Source organism: Octopus sinensis, linkage group LG7 (assembly GCF_006345805.1).
Source record: "Octopus sinensis linkage group LG7, ASM634580v1, whole genome shotgun sequence".
Classification (NCBI taxonomy): domain Eukaryota; kingdom Metazoa; phylum Mollusca; class Cephalopoda; order Octopoda; family Octopodidae; genus Octopus; species Octopus sinensis.
The window spans coordinates 101,848,322-101,871,620 of record NC_043003.1 but is presented as its reverse complement, the minus strand read 5'-3'; the positions used below and the strand labels follow the sequence as shown (position 1 = coordinate 101,871,620).

At 37.7% G+C, this 23,299-nt stretch overlaps 1 protein-coding gene across 1 annotated transcript in view; it reads left to right on the top strand.

Moving 5' to 3' along the window:
- The window catches only part of LOC115213774 (N-acetylglucosamine-6-sulfatase), an 85,591-nt gene that overhangs the window by 39,328 nt on the left and 22,964 nt on the right, over positions 1 to 23,299 (top strand). Inside the window, exons 2-6 of the mRNA XM_029782603.2 lie at positions 10,785 to 10,844; positions 13,580 to 13,783; positions 14,549 to 14,614; positions 17,873 to 17,971; positions 22,248 to 22,412. Of these exons, the coding sequence (XP_029638463.1) occupies positions 10,785 to 10,844; positions 13,580 to 13,783; positions 14,549 to 14,614; positions 17,873 to 17,971; positions 22,248 to 22,412 (594 nt within the window). The remainder of the gene's footprint in view (positions 1 to 10,784; positions 10,845 to 13,579; positions 13,784 to 14,548; positions 14,615 to 17,872; positions 17,972 to 22,247; positions 22,413 to 23,299) is intronic.

Here is a 23,299-nt window from a genome sequence, read left to right as displayed (position 1 = left end):
AGAAACAAAATAATTCTATAATTTTATACACACACACACTTTCCGTATACGTACGGAAAGCGTGTGTATAAAATTATAGAATTATTTTGCTTATTAATTGTTTAAATTATTTTCCATTGCTTTCGTTTTTTTTACACGCATAACAATTAAATTAATTTAATAATTAGGAAAAAAAAACTTAGGGTGAGGTTTTTAGGGTTAGTGACAGGATGTTGTCTCAGTTTTAGACACAGCAAATGATTTTAGCTCAATGGAGGTAATCGATTGGTTAAAATTGCCGAAATGCTCAAAATTTCAGACGAAATATCTTACAAACTATAGAATTTACTCAATAAAACCAAGAGAAAATGATGTTTTATAAACACATTCTACCAGTATACGAAGTTTAAAACTTTTTAGTTACCTAGAAATTATGTTACAAAGTGCTGTTCAAAAGGAAAAGATCCACATTTTCTTCATTTTATATTTCTATTCGGCGAAGCGCAGTATCCCAACTACATCACTTGCCAGTCTCCAACTGCCCCTGTCTCTCTCTGTCAAACCACGTCTTCCCCCTCGTCCGGTCATCTCTGACTGCCCTTGCAACTTAGCGCTATCCGTATATATTAGGCCGTCAGCCAGAAAGAGAGACATACCGTACGTCAACAGTGCGTATTTCTCTTGCCAAAACTTTATCTTTTTTTTTAAACTCTCCGTGACCGTACAGGGCCAGAGATCAAGTGCCTACGGCCATCAATAACCATGCTCCTTGACAGGACAAAGGAAAAACCACTGACCTGAACAACTGGAACACCGGTTCTATCCCAACTAATGGAACAAGGGGCATAATGTTTTTTTTGTTCGTCTACATTTTTTTGTGTTCGTATCAGTATAGATATATGTATATATACTCTTTTACTCATTTTTGCCATGTGGCTGTGATCACGCTGGAGCAGCACCATGGTCGTTCTGATTTCCTTAGCTTGGGTGTTCCACATCATAACTCTTGTATGTTCCTTTTTCCCAGTTGTTGGTACATTTGCTGTATAATTGAGTTTGATTCTGTTGCCCTCATCTGTAACTCATGTTGGGCTGTTGGTTCATCCAGTACTGTGGAGAAGAGGATGTCTAATTCCTTTTTGAAGACATCTACTTCCACTTTATGCAAATTTCTTTATTTTTGTGGCAGGGTATTGAAAAGCTGTTGACCTTTGAACCCTGGAATATTGCAATACCTGGTCCTGAATTTAGATGGAGTGGACAGCACCTTTGGTACAATACAATGGCGGCTGATTCACGCATTTGTATTACACTCGATGCCAAAGTTTGGTACTAGCCCTTCTAAGATTTTCCATATGTATATTATTGCTTATCTGCCATGCCTTCATTTTAAGGTGTAGAGCTGTAGTTTTCTCAGCCTATCCCTGTAGCTCATCCACTGCACTGTTTCAATCTTTTTACTGTAGTGGCTTTGGACTGCTTCAAGCTCTGCTGTTAGTTTGGCACTATGCGGTGACCATAACTAGGAACAGTAGTCCAGGCAGTTGAGAACAAAGGTTCTCCACAGGGTCAACATAGTTTCTTGGTCTCTTGTCTTGAAGGATCTCAGCATCCATCCTGCCAGTTGTCTGCACTTTGCTGCCATCTTGCTTATGTTCATATGAAATGATGCATCATTGCACATACTGATCCTCAAATCTTTCACTGCCTTTGACTCTGGGATTGTAGTGCCTTCAGGTGCTGTAAATGTACATTGTACTATATTTGTACTGAGTTTATATTGCAGTACTTGAAAGTTTTTAGGAAGTATACCACTTGCAAGGAAACTTTGGAAAAGTATCTGAAATGGTTTCACTAAAACCTGCTTCTGACTTTAGGAGAATAGCTGGGAAGCCATCAGGACCAGTGGCAGAGCATGAACTCCTTCATCCATGGCCACTATTACATGTTTCCTCAATGTTGATGTAATCAATGTCTGGCACCTCCTTTTTAAGAGCTTCAATATCAAAGAATTCAGCTGGATTTTTTATCTGCATGTGTCCAAGGGGGGAAGTGAAGACACTTTTAAATTGTTCACTGAGAGTATCTCACTTATTCTTCCTGGGTCTGCTGTCAGTGAGTCATTTCCTTGGAACAATGGTTCTATTTTATATTGAAGCTGTTTCCTTTGCGAATTTATAGAAAGCTTTGGAATTTGTTTTTCGCTTTCCACAGCTCTTCTCTCTCTCTTTCTTTCTCTCTCTCTCTTTCTCTCTCTCTCTCTCTCTCCTTTCCCTTTCATGAGAGAGTTTGATCTTTACTTTCAATTACTAGGAGCATCCAAGTTAAGACAGGCTTCTCTCTATCCGTCAGTTATCTATCCAGCCACTTTTAGATCTTTGACCTATGTCTCCTGAGGCTTTTTCTGTCCCTGAGAATCTTGTTTGACAGTGTGCTGGCCTTTTATATATACATATATATATATATATATATATAATATACTAGCAGTATCGCCCGGCGTTGCTCGGGTTTGTAAGGGAAATAACTATATAAGCATTTTTAGAGAGTTACTTCCTTTATAGATGCCAATTCGGGCTTTCTTAGCCATTTCTGTTTTGGTGTCTTCAAGCCATGAAGTCGTTTGTTCTAAAAGAACGCTGGTCTCCTTGACAACGCTTTACGACGTTGATTTCCTTAAACTCCCTTCCCCACAGCTTCACGAGGGAGGGAAGAAGGCAGAGAAGTAAACACAGGTGCAGGTGTTTGAGCGTGGATGCCAACTCCGCCGCCATCGACACACGAAAAATTATGCATTAAAATGAAATGATGTTAAATTATTTTTAAAATCGTAGACTCATCGTAGACGCGCGCTAATAGCCAGACGGGCTCGATATGAATCACGACTATAAGATACCCGAATTTGGTTAAACTGCACCGCAAAATGTGGGAGGAGTTAGAAATCTAAATCGTAGGAGACAGACACTCACACAACTACAGTTTTATATATATAGATATATATAAGCAACTTGTGTTTAGATGTAAAAATCTGGAAAATTTCTTGTATGCACAAATTTAATCTTTTACCTCCTGTTATATAATGTGCAGCTATGCTAATTTTTTCCCATTCTATACTAAAGCTAGAGTTTCTATCTTTAAGGGGTCATCAATTGCTGCTACCCTCACAATTGTCCTTTTAAACATTTTCTCTAAATCTCTACCCTTCTGTAAATCCAACAAAGTCACCTTTGCCTCATCCCACAAATTGTTAAAAATATCAACCAAATTTCTTTCGTATCAAACAGTTTGCTAAAGAAAAATTGCATAATATATATTTCTTTACTACCCACAAGGGGCTAAACATAGAGGGGACAAACAAGGACGGGCAAACGGATTAAGTTGATTACATCGACCCAGTACGAAGCTGGTACTTTATTTATCGACCCCGAGAGGATGAAAGGCAAAGTCGACCTCGGCGGAATTTGAACTCAGAACATAACAGCAGACGAAATACGGCTAAGCATTTCGCCTGGCACGCTAACGTTTCTGCCAGCTCGCCGCATAATATAGTTTTAGATATATTGCCTGGAAAAAATAAGAGCTGGGGTGATGGCCTCATCTGGAACAACTATGATCAAAGATCTATTCTTTCCATCATTCTGTTTATTTCCCTCTCTCCTATCTATTTTCTCCCCTTCATATTATTACTTATCCCTTCCCCACTACTCTCTATTACTCTCTCCATCCTATTATTTTTCTTTCCCCTCCCGTTCACTATTAAACTATTTTTCCCTCTACTGTCTGGTTTCTTTTCTCTTTCTGGTATATTTTTGTGTATATCTGTACTTGTACAAAGATGACCCCCCCTCCCTCCCCCTCTCTCTCTCTCTTTCTTTCTCCCTCTCTCCCTCTTTTTTCTCTCCCTTTCTCTTTCCCTCTTTCTTGCCCCCCCCCCCGCTTTCTTTCTCCCTCTTTCTTCCTCCCGCTTTCTCCCTTCCTCTTTCTTCTTTCTCTCTCTCTCTCTCTCTCTCTCAACTTTCCCCATTCTCCCCTCCTCCCTACCAACCATGCTTTATCATCTACACACACTCGCACACACATACACACACCCTCCGTCCTTATCCCATGATTACCCTGCTAGTCAGACATACAATAAACACTGTAGATCAGTCTCACTGTGTCAGTAAAGTAGGACAAGGCCATCACAAGGATTGGCCATAAACAGTGAAACATTGTCACACATCACATTATTAATTCAGTAATGAGCTCTGATCTTTTTTCCTCTTTCACTGCTTCATAGTTTCTCATTCTCACTTTAATCTGTTCACTGTGTGCACTCACAAAGCTTTTATAAACTCACAAAGTCTCTCTGCATTTACAAATCTCTATACACACAAAGCTTCTATACACGTTCACAAAACCTCTATGCTGTCATACACATGCTCACTCACACTCACATGTGTCCACTTACACTCGCATGCCTGCTCACTCACACTTGCACGCTTGCTCACTCACACTTGTATGCTTGCTTGCTCACTCTCTCACATGCGCTTGCTCACCCACACTCATGTGCTTGCTTGCCCACACTTGCATGCTTACTCATTCATACACATGTTCTCATACACTTGCTCTCTTACACATACTTGCTTGCTCACTCACACTCGCTCACTCGCTCACCTGCTCACTTGCGTATAAAGTAAATGAATTCTTTGCTAATTTCTGCAATGAGTGCTCTGATTGTTTGATCAATAGAGCTGTGCATTACAGACACCTGTAACTTGGTGTTGATCAGGCACCAAAGGAAGAAAATGCATGGAACACTATATGATGCAAAGAAAAAAAAATACATTTATAAGAGGTGGTTTGTGCATCCTGCTAACCAGAGAAGCAATGCATGGCAAAGACATGTAGGGACCTTTTTTGCCAGCCAAGAAAGGCTTCAGAAAAGCATTCAGCTAGAATAAACTCAGAAATGTGTGTGAGTGGATAGCATGAGGCAGACAGCATGTATGTATGTATGTGCATGTGTGTGTGTGTGTGTGGTGTGTGTGTGTATGAACATTGAGCAATAATAATATACAAGTGAAACTGCTGAAAGCACTGTGAAGCAACACCAATTGCAGAGTCTGATGCAGTATCTTGCGGTGAAAGCTGTGCATCTAAAAAATTGGAACAAAAAAGCTCATGATGAGACTGAAAAAACATGAAAGAAAAACAAAAAAACATGCAAATGTTCAGTTCTTTGGAATTGTTCCAATGAATGCTGTTTTGAAATGCATGGTTGGTGAAAAAAATGTCACATCTCAGATAAGGAAGCCGTTTGAAGGGCCATCCAACTGTGTGGTACTCAAAGTGACTGGAATTTACTGTATAAGGCTACAAAACTGGTTACTGTACAGATGATGGAGCAGGAATGAGTCAAAATTAGCATTGACACCATGGCAGTGGTGATGTTAGTGAAGGCTGAGGCAGTGGCAGTATTAGTGGTGTTGATGATAACACTGTGTGCATGGCTGTCGAAGTCTGGCCACGTGAAAAGTTTGTGACAGGCAAATGCAACAGAGAACTGTCAAGATTAGGCGTGCACATCCTCTGTGCATGCTCAGTGGTAATTGCACGGGAAGAACCAGTAAGGAAGGTGAAGACAGACGCCATGTTGGAAATGCTCCAACATGAATTTACTGGCATAAAGCTTTGACAGTCGACATTGTGAGAGGAAATTGCTTCAAAAAAGATTATTGAAGAATGCATACTCTGTTAGGTACGAATTCTAGAAGTTCACTTGAACAAGAGAAAATATTCTGATGTTGAGTCATTGCTTTGTGGTTGAGATGCGAGTGAAGACTACAGTTCTGTAGCTTGGTCTACCACATGCTATAGAATAAGAATTATGTTGTGCAACCCATAGTTTAGCATCACCGGAATAAACTGGTATGGAAGTGTTACTCATAATTATGACAAAGAACAAGCATGATAAGTGACTTTCTTGTTGGATGTGAAAGACACGAAATTATTTCAAAATTAGAATATCAAAAGTGCTTGTAGAGTAATATAGGAATTGCCTTGAAAAATGTAGCTTGGCATTGATGTACCATGTGCTGTGGTTTGCGTATCCAAACAAAGCGGGTATCGTGTTCGCAACGTTGGAGGTCACTATTTTATAGTGAAGCGGCTATCATGTTCGTAACATGAGAGGTCACCATTTTATAGTAGAAGGCCTTGTTCTTAACAGCAAGAAAATAGAATTCATGAGACGCTTGTAATAAGTCATGACTTTTATTATTGGAGGTAATGCGTTCATATACAAGGTTAATTGAAGGAAGCTTATAAACATTACAGGAATATGTTGTTTGCAGTCACATGTCTCCAAGTAAGAAAGACGAACCAACAGGTATTGAATGACACGAATTTAGAATTTCTTTCCTTTATATAGGGATGGACCAGAAGTCCTTGACTTCCACGTAAAACCAGAAACTTCCAGAAGAATCTCAAACATTCTTGAAGCTAGAGGAAGATTACTCTTGTTACATCTCTTTTCCGTTTTGCTTGTCGTCATAACTGCCAGGGGTCACTATACTTGTATTTCAAGGGGTCAGCCTCGTCATACTCTATGTCACGCTGAATCTCCCTGAGAAGTATGTGAAAAGGTATGCGTGTCTATGGAGTGCTCAGCCACTTGCACATTAATCTCATGAGCAGGCTGTTCCGTTGATTGAATCAACTGGGACCCTTGTCATCATATGGAAACTGAGCCAATGAGGGAATGTCTATGTTTTTAGTCAACTTGCTAGAAATAGTACCCAAATCACCCTCAACCATCTTAAAGCAGGAATGATAATACATTAGATAAACTTGCCTTAGACATGCTATACCTGAAAATAAAAGATGAGATGGTTGGATATGCTCAGTAGTAGGGGTGTGCAATCTCAAGCTAAATAATTAACATTGCTGTCATCAACTTCTTCAGCATGCGTGCACACACACACACACACACATCATTATCATTATTACATCATTTTTTTTCTTTTCATATTTGCATGGTTTAGTGGAGTCTTGAAGTGTCTCGTCTCTTATTGTGGTGGCCTTGTCACCTGGCACACTCGGTAACAAAGAACAGGACACTTATTTTTATATGGCAGCTGTATCAACACATTTTCTAATTCCTTTATTTTTGATCAAATAAAGGAAGAATCCAGACAAGTTTAAATAAAATCATTTGGTACTTGTATGAACATATATATACTGTTGTGAAGAAAGTTTAAATATATTTGCTGTAGCTTGATATCTTCTCTTTTAGTTTGCTACATAAATGCATACTCTGTTAGGTATGAGTTCGAGGTGAAGGAGACGAATTCTAGAAGTTCACTTGAACAAGAGAATATATTCTGATGTTGAGTCATTGCTTTGTGGCTGAGATGCGAGCGAAGACTGCGATTCTTTAGCTCGGTTTACCATGTGCTATAGAATAAGCACATGGTTATTGACTGTAAGATTGAAAATATATAATTCCTAGAATGTTCTGATGTACCTTTCTAAAATTAATTTTTGTATTAATTTTTACAATGCTTCCAAACTATATTACATGGCTGTGTGGTAAGAAGTTTGCTTCACAACCACATGGTTTCAGGTTCAGTCCCACTGCATGGTACCTTGGGCAATAAGTATCATCTATTGTAGCTTTGGGTAGAACAAAACGTCATGGTTGGGTTTGGTAGATGGGAACTGAAAAAAGCCCATCTTGTGTATGTGTCTTTGTGCTTCTCCCTCACCACCACTTGACAATTAGCGTTGGTTTATTTATGTCTGTATTTTTGTGGTTTGACAACGGAAGATGAAATTATCTGCTAAAAGCGCAGGCATTCATTAGTCTATTTAAATTGGTCTGTTGCTGTTACTGGCACTAGAGCTCAGAATTATAAAGTATGATTTAGAGTTTTATATTCACCAAGATGTCACAATCTGTAAAGATGTCCCATTGCAATTGACATATTTGAATTTTTATATAATGGTATGGTTTCCAGCATGTGATTGCTGCATTGACCATGACAGAGAAAGTTGTCATGGTGATACCTGCTCAGAGGCCTATGCAAAGTTGCAGAAAGTGTATGGAGAGGAGTGTATGAGCTGCGCACAAGTGTATGAGTCGTTCAGACATTTCCATGATGGCCAAAAAAGATGTCGATATTGGCAAACGTTTTGGGAGACCTGCAACCAGCAGAACTGGAAAAAAAACATCACAGATGTGTGTGCAGCTGTGAGGGGAAATCATTGAGTCTCCATCCATGAGTTATCAGAGGATGTGCAGATTAATTATGGTTCAGTTCAGTCCATTATCACTGAAGATTTCAATATGAGACCCATGTCTGCCAAGTTTGTGTCAAAACTGCTTTCGGCTGACCAAAAAGACACTCGGGTTTCAATTGCACAAGATCTCCTCGATTGTGTTGAGAATAATAAAAACTTTTTGAAAACTTTGCTTTGGCCTCTGAGCAGGTATCGCCAAGCTTTTGGCAAAATTTGATGTAGATTCTCTACTCAACTTTCTCTTTCATGGTCATTGTGACAATCACATGCTTCACACCTTCCTTCCAAGCACTGCTGTAAATAGCAGTTGTGAGCCAGAACGTTAAAACTTAGTGTGCGTGCACGGCAGAGTTCAAGGTCAATTTGTGCCAAGTGGCTTCATTCTGCATGCTTTAGCTTTGTTACTATGGTAACGGTCCGGATACTTATTGATCAAACCATGTATATGCATATATTTATCTATTTATGTTACAGAGGAGCTTTACCGGTTCGAGATAAGCTCTTTAGACATGGGTGTGCACCTTCGCCGGTTTGTGCAAGATGTAAGAGGGACAGTGAAACTGTCCTGCATGCGATTGTGCAATGCCCCAAGGTGACTGAACTCTGGACTTATGTCGAACACCTGCTGTCGCATTCGAGAAGAGTACAACTGTCGAGCGAATCTGTAATTAAGATAGTTCCGCCGACCTTCCTGAATAGGGAGGAGCGAGCCTGTTTTCTTTCGGTAGTTGCTATGGCGAAAGAAGTAGTGTGGAAGACGAGAGTAAAAGGAATTGCAACAGGCATGTTTATCTCCAGTCTCGAGCTAATCGACTTTTTCGTTTTCCACATGAAACGGAAAATAAGGCTGGAGAAGAAATGCCTGTCGCAAAGTGTGTTTCGTAAAAGATGGAAGTCTATAGCAAGTATGTTGCGAGTGAAAGAATCTGTTTAATCAGGAATGTAAAAAAGGAGAAAGCAAAGTCTTCAGTGTGAGTATGTGGTTTGTGGGGTCAACCGCGTCCTCCGCTTCATTTTTTTGTTAATCACTCATTCTCATTTAATTGTATATATTTTAATCGTTTGTTTATTCATATGTTTCATCTCATTCGATACCCTGACCCCAACGTTTGTTTTGTCCCCTCTTTTTCTCAACCTTATGGTGAATAAAGAAATACTCTCTCTCTCCCCCTCTCTCTCTCTCCCCCTCTCTCTCCCCTCTCTCTCTCCCCTCTCTCTCTCCCCTCTCTCTCTCTCCTCTCTCTCTCCCCTCTCTCCTCTCTCTCTCTCCCCTCTCTCTCTCCTCTCTCTCTCTCCTCTCTCTCTCTCCTCTCTTTCTCCCCCCCTCTCTCTCTCTCTCTCAAATCATCATAATTTTAATGTCTATTTTTCCCTGCTTGCATGAGATTTGTTGCTGCAGATTTTCTAAGCAAAGATACTCTCTTGTTGCCAACCTCCACTAGTAATATTCTAGACATATTTTCACAGAAGACTACAAAGAAACGTCACTGCTTATATGATGAGAAAGCTTATTTAGAAACCGTGTACAATGTCAACACACAGCTATGCTTGTACCTCTAAATATATATATATATTATCCAAAATGTATAGTATTAAATATCCATCACAGCTGATCTTACCAATTGGTTTCATGTAAAGAATACAATAGAGTGTTAGGTAACAATCCAATTATATAACTTTACACTCATCAGAGGTTGCTGATATGGAAGGGAATAGTCGCCATATTCCCTTCCATATCGGCTAATTCTGATGAGCATAAAGTTATATACCTAACACACCATTGTATCCTTTACACGAAACTGATTGCTAAGATCAGCCATGATGGATATTTAATGCTATACATTTTGGATAATATACCCACTCTACTGACAGATATACAAGTGCATCTTTTCCCTGACTTATGGTCCCTTAGCTGACTTTTGCACATATATATACGACTTTCGAATGTTGGGCCTCAGAATGGCAATGACAAGTGACCAAGACCTTTGGAGATATGCTGTGCATGAGAAGGCCTAGCAAACCAAGTGAGACCATAGCTGTGGCCTATGCCAGTGTCACATAACTGACCCATTTAAGAGTACCCTTCAATTGATGGGCAATATACTGTGCTTGAGAAGACTTGTTGAGTCAATTAAAATCATTGTTGTGGCAAATTCCAGTGACACCTGACTGGAATGTAAAAAGCACCACTCAAGTATGGTCGAAGCTAGTGCTACCTGACTGGCTTCCATGCCAGTGGTACATGAAAAGCATCTGCTACACTCTTGGAGTGGTTGGTTTTAAGAAGGGCATCCAGCTGTAGAAACCTTGTCAGATGAGATTGGTGCCTGGTGTGGTTACCTGGCTTGCCAGTCCTCAGTCAAACCGTCCAGCCCATGACAGCACGGAAAGCGAATGTTAAACGATGATGATGATGACAATGACACGTCTTCGTCGTTGTCATTGTCCTGCATCACTGTATGTGTTCTGACTGACATTTGGCCTCCAAAATTTGTAATCATATTAATTCTATTCTTTTTCATCAGACCCCAATGTTGAAGACGAAGAAATTAATAGGTGATGCCGGTATCACATTCAACAACATGGTGAGTTGAAATCTTCTTGTGCCACCTGTGTTTGTATTTGTGTGTCTTCATATTCTCTTGTCCACCTTGAAATGTTGGAGATTATGCACCTATATGTGTTTATGTATGTATGCAAACATCTACATGTTTACATACATGTAAACATGCTTAAAGTTTTATTAAAAGAGGTCATTTATAAGCATCTGTTGGATTTTACTGGTCATGTTTAGTCCAAGAAATCCTCAAGGAATCTAAGTTTTTTTTTTTTATGTTGTGTAAATGTGGAAAGGACATTGCTAACAGTCCATAGTTGGCTTCACTAATCAGAAGAATGAAGACGCAGAATATATTGATTTGCACAAGATCAATTCTTGTAGAGAAGTTGGATAGAATCAGTTGTATTAATTCTCAGTACACTATTGTATTGTGTATAATCAACACATATGGTGATGAATAGTAAATTTGATCTTAGTGGAAGTTGAACTGAAAATGCTGAGGGACAATAATAATATATGTTATTCCTTTTTAAGATTTAATACTTAGCCCTGCTTCTGTATTATGAAGTGTTAAAAAACTAGAAAGATCTCCCTAGATAGCTAACATTGTTTCCTATATATGGTGCCTTTTCCATACAATACTTGGTTGAACTAAAGCATTGTGGAGTAAAGCTGATTTGAACTGCCATACTGCTAGAAGTAGTCCAATATCTTAACTAGTCACTCAGCTTACTTCCACAAACAGTGTAAACATTTAGGTTAGTGTGTCATCTCTTTAAAGTAGATGAATATCATTAATATACTTAGAAAAGTGGGAATCCTCAAGGGTTGGAGGTCCATATGAATGTTTGGTGTTGGGTACCAGAGGATAAACATATAGTGTGAAAGAAGTCAAGGATCTTGGTTCAGTGAGTATTTTAAGTAAAAGTGAAACAATCAATAAGCTTATAAAAGAAAGGTTTTATAGTAATAAGGATGAGGATGATTATAATAATAATAATAATAATAATAAATGAAAGTAGGCAGACACCTCTAAGCTTGTTGAAGTGAATGTATCTAGAGTAGTGATGAAAATAAGTTGCTTGAAAGGATAAAATGGACTCTTCTTATAAAATACATACTAGAAGCAAATTACACCACATCGTGCATCTCAAGGGTCATCAAGGGATGTGTCCCTCAGGGAGAAACCAATCTGAGGTTGAAAAATTGACAATTGTAACAGGCTCTTCTGTAAATGATCTTGAGGGAAATCAGAACTGGGAAATCAACCCTGACCCCTTATGACAAACTTCTAATAAAACAAAAGTCAACAGAGCCACAAAAAAATAGGTGGGTGAAAGAGTAGTATGAACAAATCATGACAGCATTCTACACAGCACTGAACCAACCAGGACATAAAACAACTGACTAGTGTTTCAATATTTGGAGAGAAATTGTAGGGAACAACACCCATGATTATATTGATGCAAACAAACTAGCCACATATGCAGACATAGCATATGTAACAACCATCTAATACCTGCAGAATTGCAGACAAACAAAAGTAATGTCATTATCATCCTGGAAAATCAGTCTGAAGCACATGATGCAGGCACTGGGAGTAGTGAACAGGAAAATATTCTTCAACTTATTAATGCTGATGTAGGCAACTTAGAACTAAAGTAGTAGCTGACGAAGCTGAAACTGAGGTAACAGAAAGTGGACATAACTTGGAGATGCAATGGCTGACATGTACAAGATAACCCAGCAAGCTGGCTTACTCTGGAGACACAAGTTGGAGACAGTCTGCTTGTCAGAGTTCTGTCGTCTCTAAGATGTTTCCAATGCTGACTTGAACTCAGCTTACAAAGCACTCATAAATTCTATGATTTTTCCAATCCTATCCAGTAGTGCCAATATGCAGCTATGCATAGTTGACCATTTCAGAACATATCATGGTATGGTTTACCATGTAATATTTGGTGTTTTATTAGCTATCTGTGAGTTACTTTTTTCTACCAAAATCACAGACATTTGGATTAGGAGAGCTGTTTGGTATGTTAACAGCTAAATTTCCCTCTATCAGTAAGAAACATTAGCTAATGTAGTTCATTGGAAAAAGACAAAATGGTCACCACCACAACAATTGTTTTGATACAGGATTAAACAATTGCTACAGTTATTGTGCATATGTATCTATTTCTATTTCTATTTATCTAGTTTCAGCTCACAAGCTGTGGCCATGCTGGAGCACCGCCATTTAAATTATAGGGAGGCTGCCGTGACCAGTTAAAATGTAATAATGATAATTAACTGGCGGTGCATGAAGCAGCTTTGATTGAAATGTAGGTGTACACAGTTATATTTAACATGTTTTTGTACACTCAAAAACATGGAAAGACCTTCACTGTGGAAATTATCTCAAGAGAAAAATTCTCCTGATTGACAATGTGTATGAAAAATATATCACTGGGTCATGAGTGACATCATTGGACTGCAAGACATCTATTTCCACTGCATTATGCTTCATCAGCTACAGACATGGAGTGAGTCTATAGCTAATAAGCATGGTAACACAGAAGCACATGTCCTATGGTCCATTAACTTCATAACCTAGTAGTGTGTTTTTATTGCTTATAAGGAGAATATCTCTTGAGACAATTTCCTCTGTGAAGGTCTTTCCATGTTTTTTAGTGTACACAAACCTGTTAACTGTAATTGTTCATACTTATTTGTAATGATAATATTCTGATATTCACTTGCACTTTTAACTTTTTGCAGTTTGTCACTAGTCCTCTCTGTTGTCCAAGTCGGTCAAGTTTTTTAACTGGTAAGTATACCCACAACCACAGAGTTTTGAACAATTCTTTGTCTGGTAACTGCAGTAGTGCATTGTGGCAGAAATATGTTGAACCAACAGCCTTCCCGGTGAAATTGAATCAAAATGGCTACAAGACATTTTTTGCAGGGAAATATTTGAATCAGGTGAGAGTTATTTTACTTAATAGGATTTTTTTTTTGTTTAGTTATTCTAAAACGATATTTTTATTGTAATGGTTAAGTTTAGGTACAAGTTGTATTGATGGTAATTAGTGTAATGTTGGATCCTTAAAATCCAAAAGTTTGATATTGAATGCATTCTATCAAAAATTATAAAAACGTGATGGTTGTTACTGCAGCATGACTCAGTGGTTAAAGTGTCAGGCTCACAACCATGAGGTAGTGAGTTCAAATTCCCAAACAGGGTAGTGCATTGTGTTCTTAAGCAAGACACTTTATTTCATGTTGCTCCAGTTCACTTAGCTGTAGAAATGAGTTGTGATGTCACTGGTGCCAAGCTGTATCAGCTTTTGTCTTTCCCTTGGGTAACACTGGTGGCATGAAGAGGGGAGGCTGGTATGCATGGGCAACTGCTGGTCTTCCATAAACAATCTTGCCCAGACTAGTGCCTCAGGGAAACTTTCTAGGTGCAATCCCATGGTCATTCATAACGGAAGGGGGTCTTTACCTTTTTACCCTGTTACTGCAGCAACATAAAAGTTTACTGTGTCTATTTATACCACACAATTTACTGTATCTATGTCACAAGAATCTACAGTGAAATTAAATTCTGTATCCATAGCAATACCTTTACATAGATGGATTTCTGATTTTATGTGTTTTTTTCACGGAGATTTTATCATCTCTGCAACTTATAGTTTTATTTTTTCTTGTTATTGTTATATAATTTGGTCTCTTTCTCCATTGCAGTATGGCAAAAAGCATGCTGGTGGTGTGAAGCATATCCCTCCTGGATGGACCTCATGGAATGGCTTGGTAAGACAAGTTAACAGATTACCTTTGATTTGTTAATCCTTAAATCTAACGTGATTTCATTTTGGTATTGTATTATTTGAAAGTCTTTATTTATGATAGACACAATAATCTAGTGAAACTGTTTTAATTATTTTCCACCATCATTATCTTTACACACAATAAATCCACTGGAAAAAAATGACAGGCAAGCTTTTATAAACTCTTAATGTCCTTTATATCTATTTATTCATCATTGAGCTGTGCTTTCTTCAGACCATCCATCACTCACAATCACTCCCTAATATACGCACTCATTCCTTCTTCATCCTGGATTATATTTTAATACTTTACAAACCAAAGAGAGCTTCTATGATGGCCACTTGAACTGGTAGAAATAGCAGGCAAATTACATTTCAAATTATGCCCTAACATTTTCAGAAAAGAGGGGCACACTGCATAGTGAAGTAGTAAATATACAATAACCAAGGAAAGTATGGAATGGTTAGGATTGAAATATCATTGATCATAAACCTTTTCAGTTATAACTGACTTGTATAAGCAGACCAATAATCAAAAAGTTTTCTAGTCATGCTAATTTTATTTTTTTTGTTTTACCAGGTATGGTTTATTTAAAATGTTATGGTTTGATTTGAGGGAGATCTGATTTTTATTTCTAACATGCTGAGCTACATACCACATAGAGGCTCAAGTAGTTAAGATTGATAGTATATGTTATAATGTCTATGATTAGCACAGACAGTTTATTATCGTTATTATTTTACTTCTCAGAGCTCTCGGTCTTACTTGCTCTGATTGGTTTTGTGAGAACAGACAGCAACCTATTGCCAGAGGTTCTCACAGGGTCTCTTTTCACATATTATAAGCTTCGGTACTTGGATGCTAACTCATTGCAGAGGACACCTAACACCCAAGCATCAATCTCAAACTCCTAGCTGTCTCCCAATAGAGCAGCTTTGGGGGCCTGCTCTGCCCTCATGTCAATTCCAATTTCTCTGACATATTTCTTGAACCTGATTGTTAGTGTTCCAAGTACCTCTACAATTACTGTTACTCATTTCATTGCCCACATTCTTGCTATTTCATCTTCTAGTAGTCTGCATTTCCCCCATCTTTTCAAGCTCTTTGTTATCTACACATGCATCCACAGGTTTGGCAATATCTATGATCTTGGTTTCCTTTCTCTTTTATTTACTTCAACAATGTCTGGTCTCTGAGCATCAATTAGCTTTCCTTCATCTCACTCTCCTTGGTTTTGCCATACTCCAAAATACCCAGATATTTATATCCACCGGTCTCAAATTTTGTCACTGTTGGGTAGTTCTACACCATCAGTTGATACTACTCTGCTTTTTTGTATTATAAGCATACCACACTTTTTATTCCCAACTTCCATCCCAGTATAATTACTGGATATCCACACTGTTGAGATCAGACCATTTATTTCATGTTTGGCCTTCCCAACAATCTTTTAAGTCTATTATTGGAGCAAGCTGGCACAATTGTTAGCATGCCAGGCAAAATGCATAGTGGCATTTCGTCTGTCTTAGTTCAAATTCCAATGAGGTCGACTTTGCCTTTCATCCTTTCAGGATCAATAAAATAAGTACCAGTTGATCACTAAGGTCACTGTAATTGACTTACCTCCTACCCTGAACTGGTTGGCCTTGTGCCAAAATTTGAAACCATTATTATTCTAACGGCAGTGAGCTAGCAGAATTATTAGCAGCATTTCCTCCGTCTTTTTGTTCTAAGATCAAATTCTGCTGAGGTCAACTTTACCTTTCATTCTTTGGAGGTTGATAAAATAAGTAACAGTCGAGTACAGGAGTCTACATAGTCAACTTGCTGGCCATGTGCCAAAATTTTAAGCCATTATTATTATCATTTCATACACGCACAAGAAATTAAACTGTTGAGAAAGAAAAATTCATATCATCAGGCTACAAGTAACCTTTAGATGCTAAGAACCATCCTATAGCTGTCCCTAATAACTAAACTAGGCCTTATGCCTATTTTCTCTGTCCATATGTTCAAATTTTTAGGGATTGTTCCTAATGCACCTATAACTAGCTGTACTTTTCATAGCTTCTGTAAATTAATGGCTAGGTCATGATACGTTGCTATTTTCTCTGTACCTCTCATAGTGACTTTCTCATTTGAGACTGTATCATTATCATCATCATCATCATCATTTAATGTCTATCTTTCAGGCATGCATGAGTAGGATGGTTGACAGGAGCTGGCCAGGTAGAAAACTACCCCAGGCTATTGTATCTGCTTTGGCAGGATTTTTATGGTTGGATGCCTTTCCTAACACCAACCACCCAGCAGAGTGGGTCAAGTGCTTTTGACGTGGCACTAACACAGGCGGGGTTAGTTTTGGCATGATTTTTTTTACAGCTGGATGCCCTTCCAAATGCCAACCACTTTACAGCATGAACTGGATGCTTTTTATGTGGTACCAGCACTGGCAGGGTCACCAAATAACTTGTAAGACAAGGAATTATGAGAAGAGCAGGGGAACTTGTGTCAGAGTGTGACAGAGAGACACAAACAGGTGTCTTGCTATAATGGTGGGGGAAGTGGAGGAGATGATTCAGTATCAGATGATGAAAGGTTAGAGTGTGACTGAGAAATAGAGAGGCAGAAATAGGTGTCTTGCTATAGAGGGGGTAGATGGTTACCCAGTGAGAGAGAAGAGAAAGAGAGAGGGGAAGGAAGAGAGAGAGAGAGAGAGAGAGAGAGAGAGAGAGATATGAGAAAGAGGACAAAAACAGGTGCGCTGATGTAAAGGAGATACTTGGTTACCTAGTCAGAAGAAAAGCAAGATAAGAAGAGAGAGAGAGAGTGATTAAGAATGAGGGCAGAAATAGGTGTGCTGCTGTAGAGGAAATACATGGCTACCCAGCCAGAGGGAAGAGCAAGGGAAAGAGAGAGTGAGTAGGAAACAACAAAAGTGTAAGAGGGAGGCAGAGAAAGATGGTGAAGTGCCAAGGTATACTCACAAGTATGTTATATAAAGAGTTGATGGTTAAATGAATAGAGAAATGCTTTGTATTTTGTAGTTATACCCTGAAAGATTCTAAGTTCAAATTTGGCAAAATTTTTATCCTTTCAAGGTTGATAAAATAAGGACCTGTCAACTCCTGGGAGGTGGGATTGTAGCAGCTTCATTCAAGGTTACTGTGATGGTTTTAGTAAAGATGGTGGTGATTATTTACTGAATACTGAACATCTCTTTCTTTTTCCTTTGATTAGGTTGGCAATTCTAAATACTATAATTATAGTATGTCCACAGATGGTGTACTGGAAAAACATGGCTGTAACTACAGCATTGACTACCTTACTGATATCATAGTGAGTATCTTAACGATGTCATGGCATGTATCTTAACAATGTCATAACGTGTATCTTAATGATGTCATAGCGTGTATCTTAAGAATGTGCTTAATGACATCATAGCATGTATCTTAATGTGATAGTGTGTATCTTAATGAAGTCATACCATGTATTTTAACTATGTCATTGTGAGTATTTTAATGATGTCATGGCATGTATCTTAATGATGTCTTAACATGTATCTTAACGCTGTCATTGTAAGTATCTTAACAATATCATTGTGAGTATCTTAACGCTGTCATTGTGAGTATCTTAATGCTGTCAGTGTATCTTATTGGTATTATAGTAAGTATTTTAATGATGTCTTGCTGATGTCATAGCAAGTCTCCTAGTGTAACCCAATAACTGCCATGAGTTGAGAATTGTTGAGTAGATATTTAAAAAATTTGTTAATTTTATGGCATATAAAGTGCATGGATGAACAAGCCTATATTATTTAATTCTCTATTAAATATTCTACATACACACATATACATGCACATGCATATATATATATATGATGAATGATATATATATAAAATCAAAGGTAGGAGAGAAAGATCACAAAAACAAACAAAACATGACATATGGAAAAATAGACGACAGCACAACAAACCACTAACATGACAAAAGCAAGATACATGGATCATTCGCAGCTGATTTCCTCATCAGTCAGTGTCCGGAAAGTCCTTGTAGTTTCACCCTCGTATCTCCAAGACTACTCAAATCTGGTAGGTGCCAGGGACTTAAGCTAAAAGCATTAAGCCTCTGGGAAAGACAAACAAATGTATACAAGAACAAAAAACAGGAACAGAAACAAAAATGAGAAAGCTAGTCTTATACACATACAACAGAACACCTCTTGGCTATACAATAGAAGGAAGATAATTTTTTGTACATATATGAATACAAACAAATAAATAACAGAAAGGATCTTTCAACTATCGGACAACGTAACATTATGAAATAATAATGCAAGTGCAGCAGAAAAAGAATTACACATAGATATGTATTCATGTATACATGCATATATACAACATACATTTATATAAACACATTTGCATACACATATATTCAGTTCATCATAATCATTAATATCTCCTGTGTTGGCATAGGTTGGACAGTTTGACAGGATCTAATGCATTAGGAGACTGACAGGACCCAATATCTGCTTTGGCATAGTTCTATGGCTAAATGCCCTTCCTAATGCCAACCCCTTTACATAGTATACATACGTATATACATGTACACGCACACACACACATATATATATACACATGTATATACACTCACAAATACACATACATACACTTGTGCATGTATATTTGTGTGTGTGTGTGCATGTGATGGAAGAAATGTAGAAAAAGAATACAAAGCAACAACCATCAAAGAATGTGCACACAAATTACACTAATTAGAAGGAACAGAAGAGGATCTATAGTTTTGAGATTTACCATTTAGCCAAGAGAAGTAAATGGAATAAGAGATGGAGGAGAAAAGAAAACTGATAACACTTGTTACATGTTTACATTTCTGGCCTGGTGTTAAAAGGAAGTAGGAAAGTAGGACTAGAAGTGGAAATAGAATTTAGGTAATGGTGAGAGTAAGTGGCAAGAGAGAGGAGGAAGAGGACAAAAAGGGTGAGAGAGAGAGAGAGAGACGGGGAGTACAAGATATTGGATGGGTGTAGTGTAGTTAAATGTGTAATATTGTCATTTATGTAGGTGTTAAATAACATCTTGTATGTGTCAAGAAATAAGTTACACACACTCACACATATAGTAGGCATGGCTGTGTGGCAAAGAAACTCACTTTACATCCATTTGGGATTTAGGTTCAATCCTACTGTGTAGCACTTTGGGCAAATGTCTTCTACTGTTGCCATGGGTCAACACAATCCTTATTAATGGATTTGGTAGGCAGAAACTGTATGAAGCCCATCATGTGTGCCCTTAGCTTGACATTGCATGTTAATTGTAAACAAATGTCATCATCACACAAATAGTACTGCTCATTTGCAATCTTGCATAAAAATATGTCCAGCCATTGTGTTGTTCATGTTTAAAGGATTAGAGGGAATATTACCTTGTTCATAAACTGCCGAGCAACAAATTAGAAACAGGAAGATCATCTGATGATAGAAAATCTGCCAAGTGAATTTTATTTGAACCATGCAGGTATGGGAATGTAGAAGTTACAACAAGAAAGACAATGTTCATGATGATCACACACACATACATGCATGCATGTGCACACACACACATATGCACATGGCTGTTTGAATGCATGCAAGGTAAAATAATATGTAGTCCATGTACATGTGTATGATAATATCAGCAAGGTCAAGGAGAGTAAGTATCTGTGTAATAATTTTGGCAAATACTACAGATCATTGACTGATCTAAAAGGTTATCTTCATTTTGCAGATCATGTGCATGTCTGTTTGTACACATGTATATGGATGCATTTAACTGTGTTTGTTCGTATGTGTATTATCATCATCATCTTTTAGTGTCCAATATGTTTGTATGCGTGTGTGTATGTGTTTATATACACATATGCATACAAATATATACACATGTATGTATATATGTGTGTGTATGTATATATATATATATATATATATAATACAATACATTAAAAATGAATTTCAATCTTGCTTGCTTGCAATGTCACGCAGCCAAACTGGCACATAATTGGAATATACTATGAATTAAGGTTCCCCTGAAATATGAATACAAACGAATTGAAATAAGTTTCGCTTAAATTGGACAAGTGGTTCTTGAGATATTAGGGGTTTTGCAGTATAAATATCCAAAACCGCGCATAATGGGAAAATACTCTGAAAATAACTTAACCCTGAAAGGGAAGAAACTCTAACTTGCCAAGGAAAAAATATGAATTATTTTTCACAGTAAATGTTTCTATTTTTGCTTTTGTTAAACATATTTTAATCATTCAGAAATATTTTTAAGTGAATGCGATTTCAAAAATGTAAGCTGTTTGTACAGTAAGTATTTATATTTTAGCTTTGTTTTTTAAATTATTTAATACCATTACAAAAATTTTTTTGGCATATTTAAAAGATATTTTAAAGTGAAAATGACTTTAAAAATACAGTAAATATTTCGTAAAGACCTGTTCATAAACTCAGTGTGAAATAATATTTTTCCATAAGTTTTTTTGGAGTGCATTCAACATATCTCACCTCCAAAGATTTGGCTGTTATTTCTAGCACGCCCTGCTACCACGTAACAGCTTTTGGCGATAAAGGACCTGAAATAGCTATTACGTGGTAGCAGAGCATGCAAGAAATAGCAGCTAAATCTTTCCTTTTCTGGAGAAAGGAGCCATTTACACATGATTTCGATGTTACATTCATTGAAAGCATGTGAAATAACCTGGAAAAAAAAAAAAAACTGATGAAACAAAACTCTGTAGATGAGAAACTCAGAGTTTCCTGGGACACTCCGAGGTCCCCACAGCCCATCCCCACTTTCTTTTCCAGAAGAAAGTGGTTTTGGAGTTGAGATATGTTGAATGCACTTGAAAAAAACCTGTGGAAAAAATTGTTTTACACTGAAGTACGAATGGGTCCTTTACGAAATATTTAGCCAAGATCAGGACAGGAATGCAAATAGAAGGATCAATGAAACTGACAAATCAAGGGCTAAGCATCTGACAGAACGGAGGGAAAGAGACAGAAGCAGGAGAGATCAGAAATCAGACACTTTGAGAGCTGAGCATCTGGTGAAACAGAGGGAAAGAGGCAAAAACAGATGTCGTGAATTGGATGCTCATGTGAATACAAATGGAATAAAACAAGTTTTACATAAATCAGACCAATCAGACCAAGATACACAGTTTTCTCAGATACCTTTATAAATAGCCAAACCGGCATATAATGGGGGAAATGCTTTGAAAGTAAGGACACCATTGAAATGTGAATACACACGGAATAAAAGAAGTTCCATGTAAATCGGACCACAGATTCCCTAGATACATGGTTTCTTCGGATACCTTGAACTATTGGTCATGCTACAGGTCATGGGTAGTCTAATATATATATTTATTTATTAATTTCCTTTATCATGCATGCAATAAGAGCTCTTAATCATTTACTTACTGATTGTCATTCACTTTCTTATTTTGAGAGTGTCCATTACATTTTCCTTCCTGTTTATCTCATATTTTATCATCTTTTTGCTCTCTTGTCTTTGTGAAATGCTAAACTGAGATTTTGTTTTATCTTCAGAACCATCGAGCAGTCAAGTTTATCAATGAACACAAGGGTAACCCTTTCTTTATGATGTTGTCAACCCCTGCTGCACATAGTCCTTTCACCCCAGCACCCCAGTACAGTAAAAACTTCAGCACCCGCAAAGCTCCCAGAGATAAATCTTTCAATAAACATTCCACTGTAAGTATCAAGGAATTAGTGTTATATGATCATTTCTATCGAATCTTGCCATAAATAAATAATTTTTTGCTGTCATAAGAAGCAACATAACTAAAACATCTACTAGCTCAAAATAAGTAGTAATAATATTGTGTTAACTTACAATATTGTCTGTAAGTATACCACCAGTTTCACCAGTCGGGGTTCATGCCAAAGAGGTCAACTACTGATAGGATCCTGGCTCTTCATAAATTCATTGAATGCAAGCAGAACTTCTGATAGGGGCTCCTTGCAGCCTATGTCGACCTCTGCAAAGCATTTGACTCAGTGGACTGGGTTGTACTTTGGAGGATTCTGGTGCTGTGAGGTATACCTCCTCAACTGATTGAACTGATGATAACATTGTGAGAACAGTTCAGATGATGTCAATAGTTCAGAAAGTTTAAATTGCATCTTCTACCCTACCACCTTATCTATTTCACTCCTATTTTGTCAGCCTCCATTGCACTGTCTTGATTTTGGATATGTGGGGTGTACTTCTGACATGCTGCTGGTATATCTTCATCATTCTAAAATATGACTACAATCACAATTTCTCCTCTCTGGTCTAGACAAATATGATTCATATACAGAAATTAAAACAAAATCTCAGAAAACTGGCTTAAATTTTGTCATTACTACCTTGCATAAACAAAATCCATCTTGATTGCCTTTAACTGCGGATATTGCCAGAATCTTTAAACATACACAAACAGTTTACACTGCTGCACTTCCAATACTTTACACAATAGAATGTTCTATGTGGTATCAGACTAGGCTGGAGCACAACCTATATGGAATGTGAGACTTATAGGTTTTCCTTAACTGTTCAGGTGATTACAAATGCACAAAATCTGCCCAAGCAAACT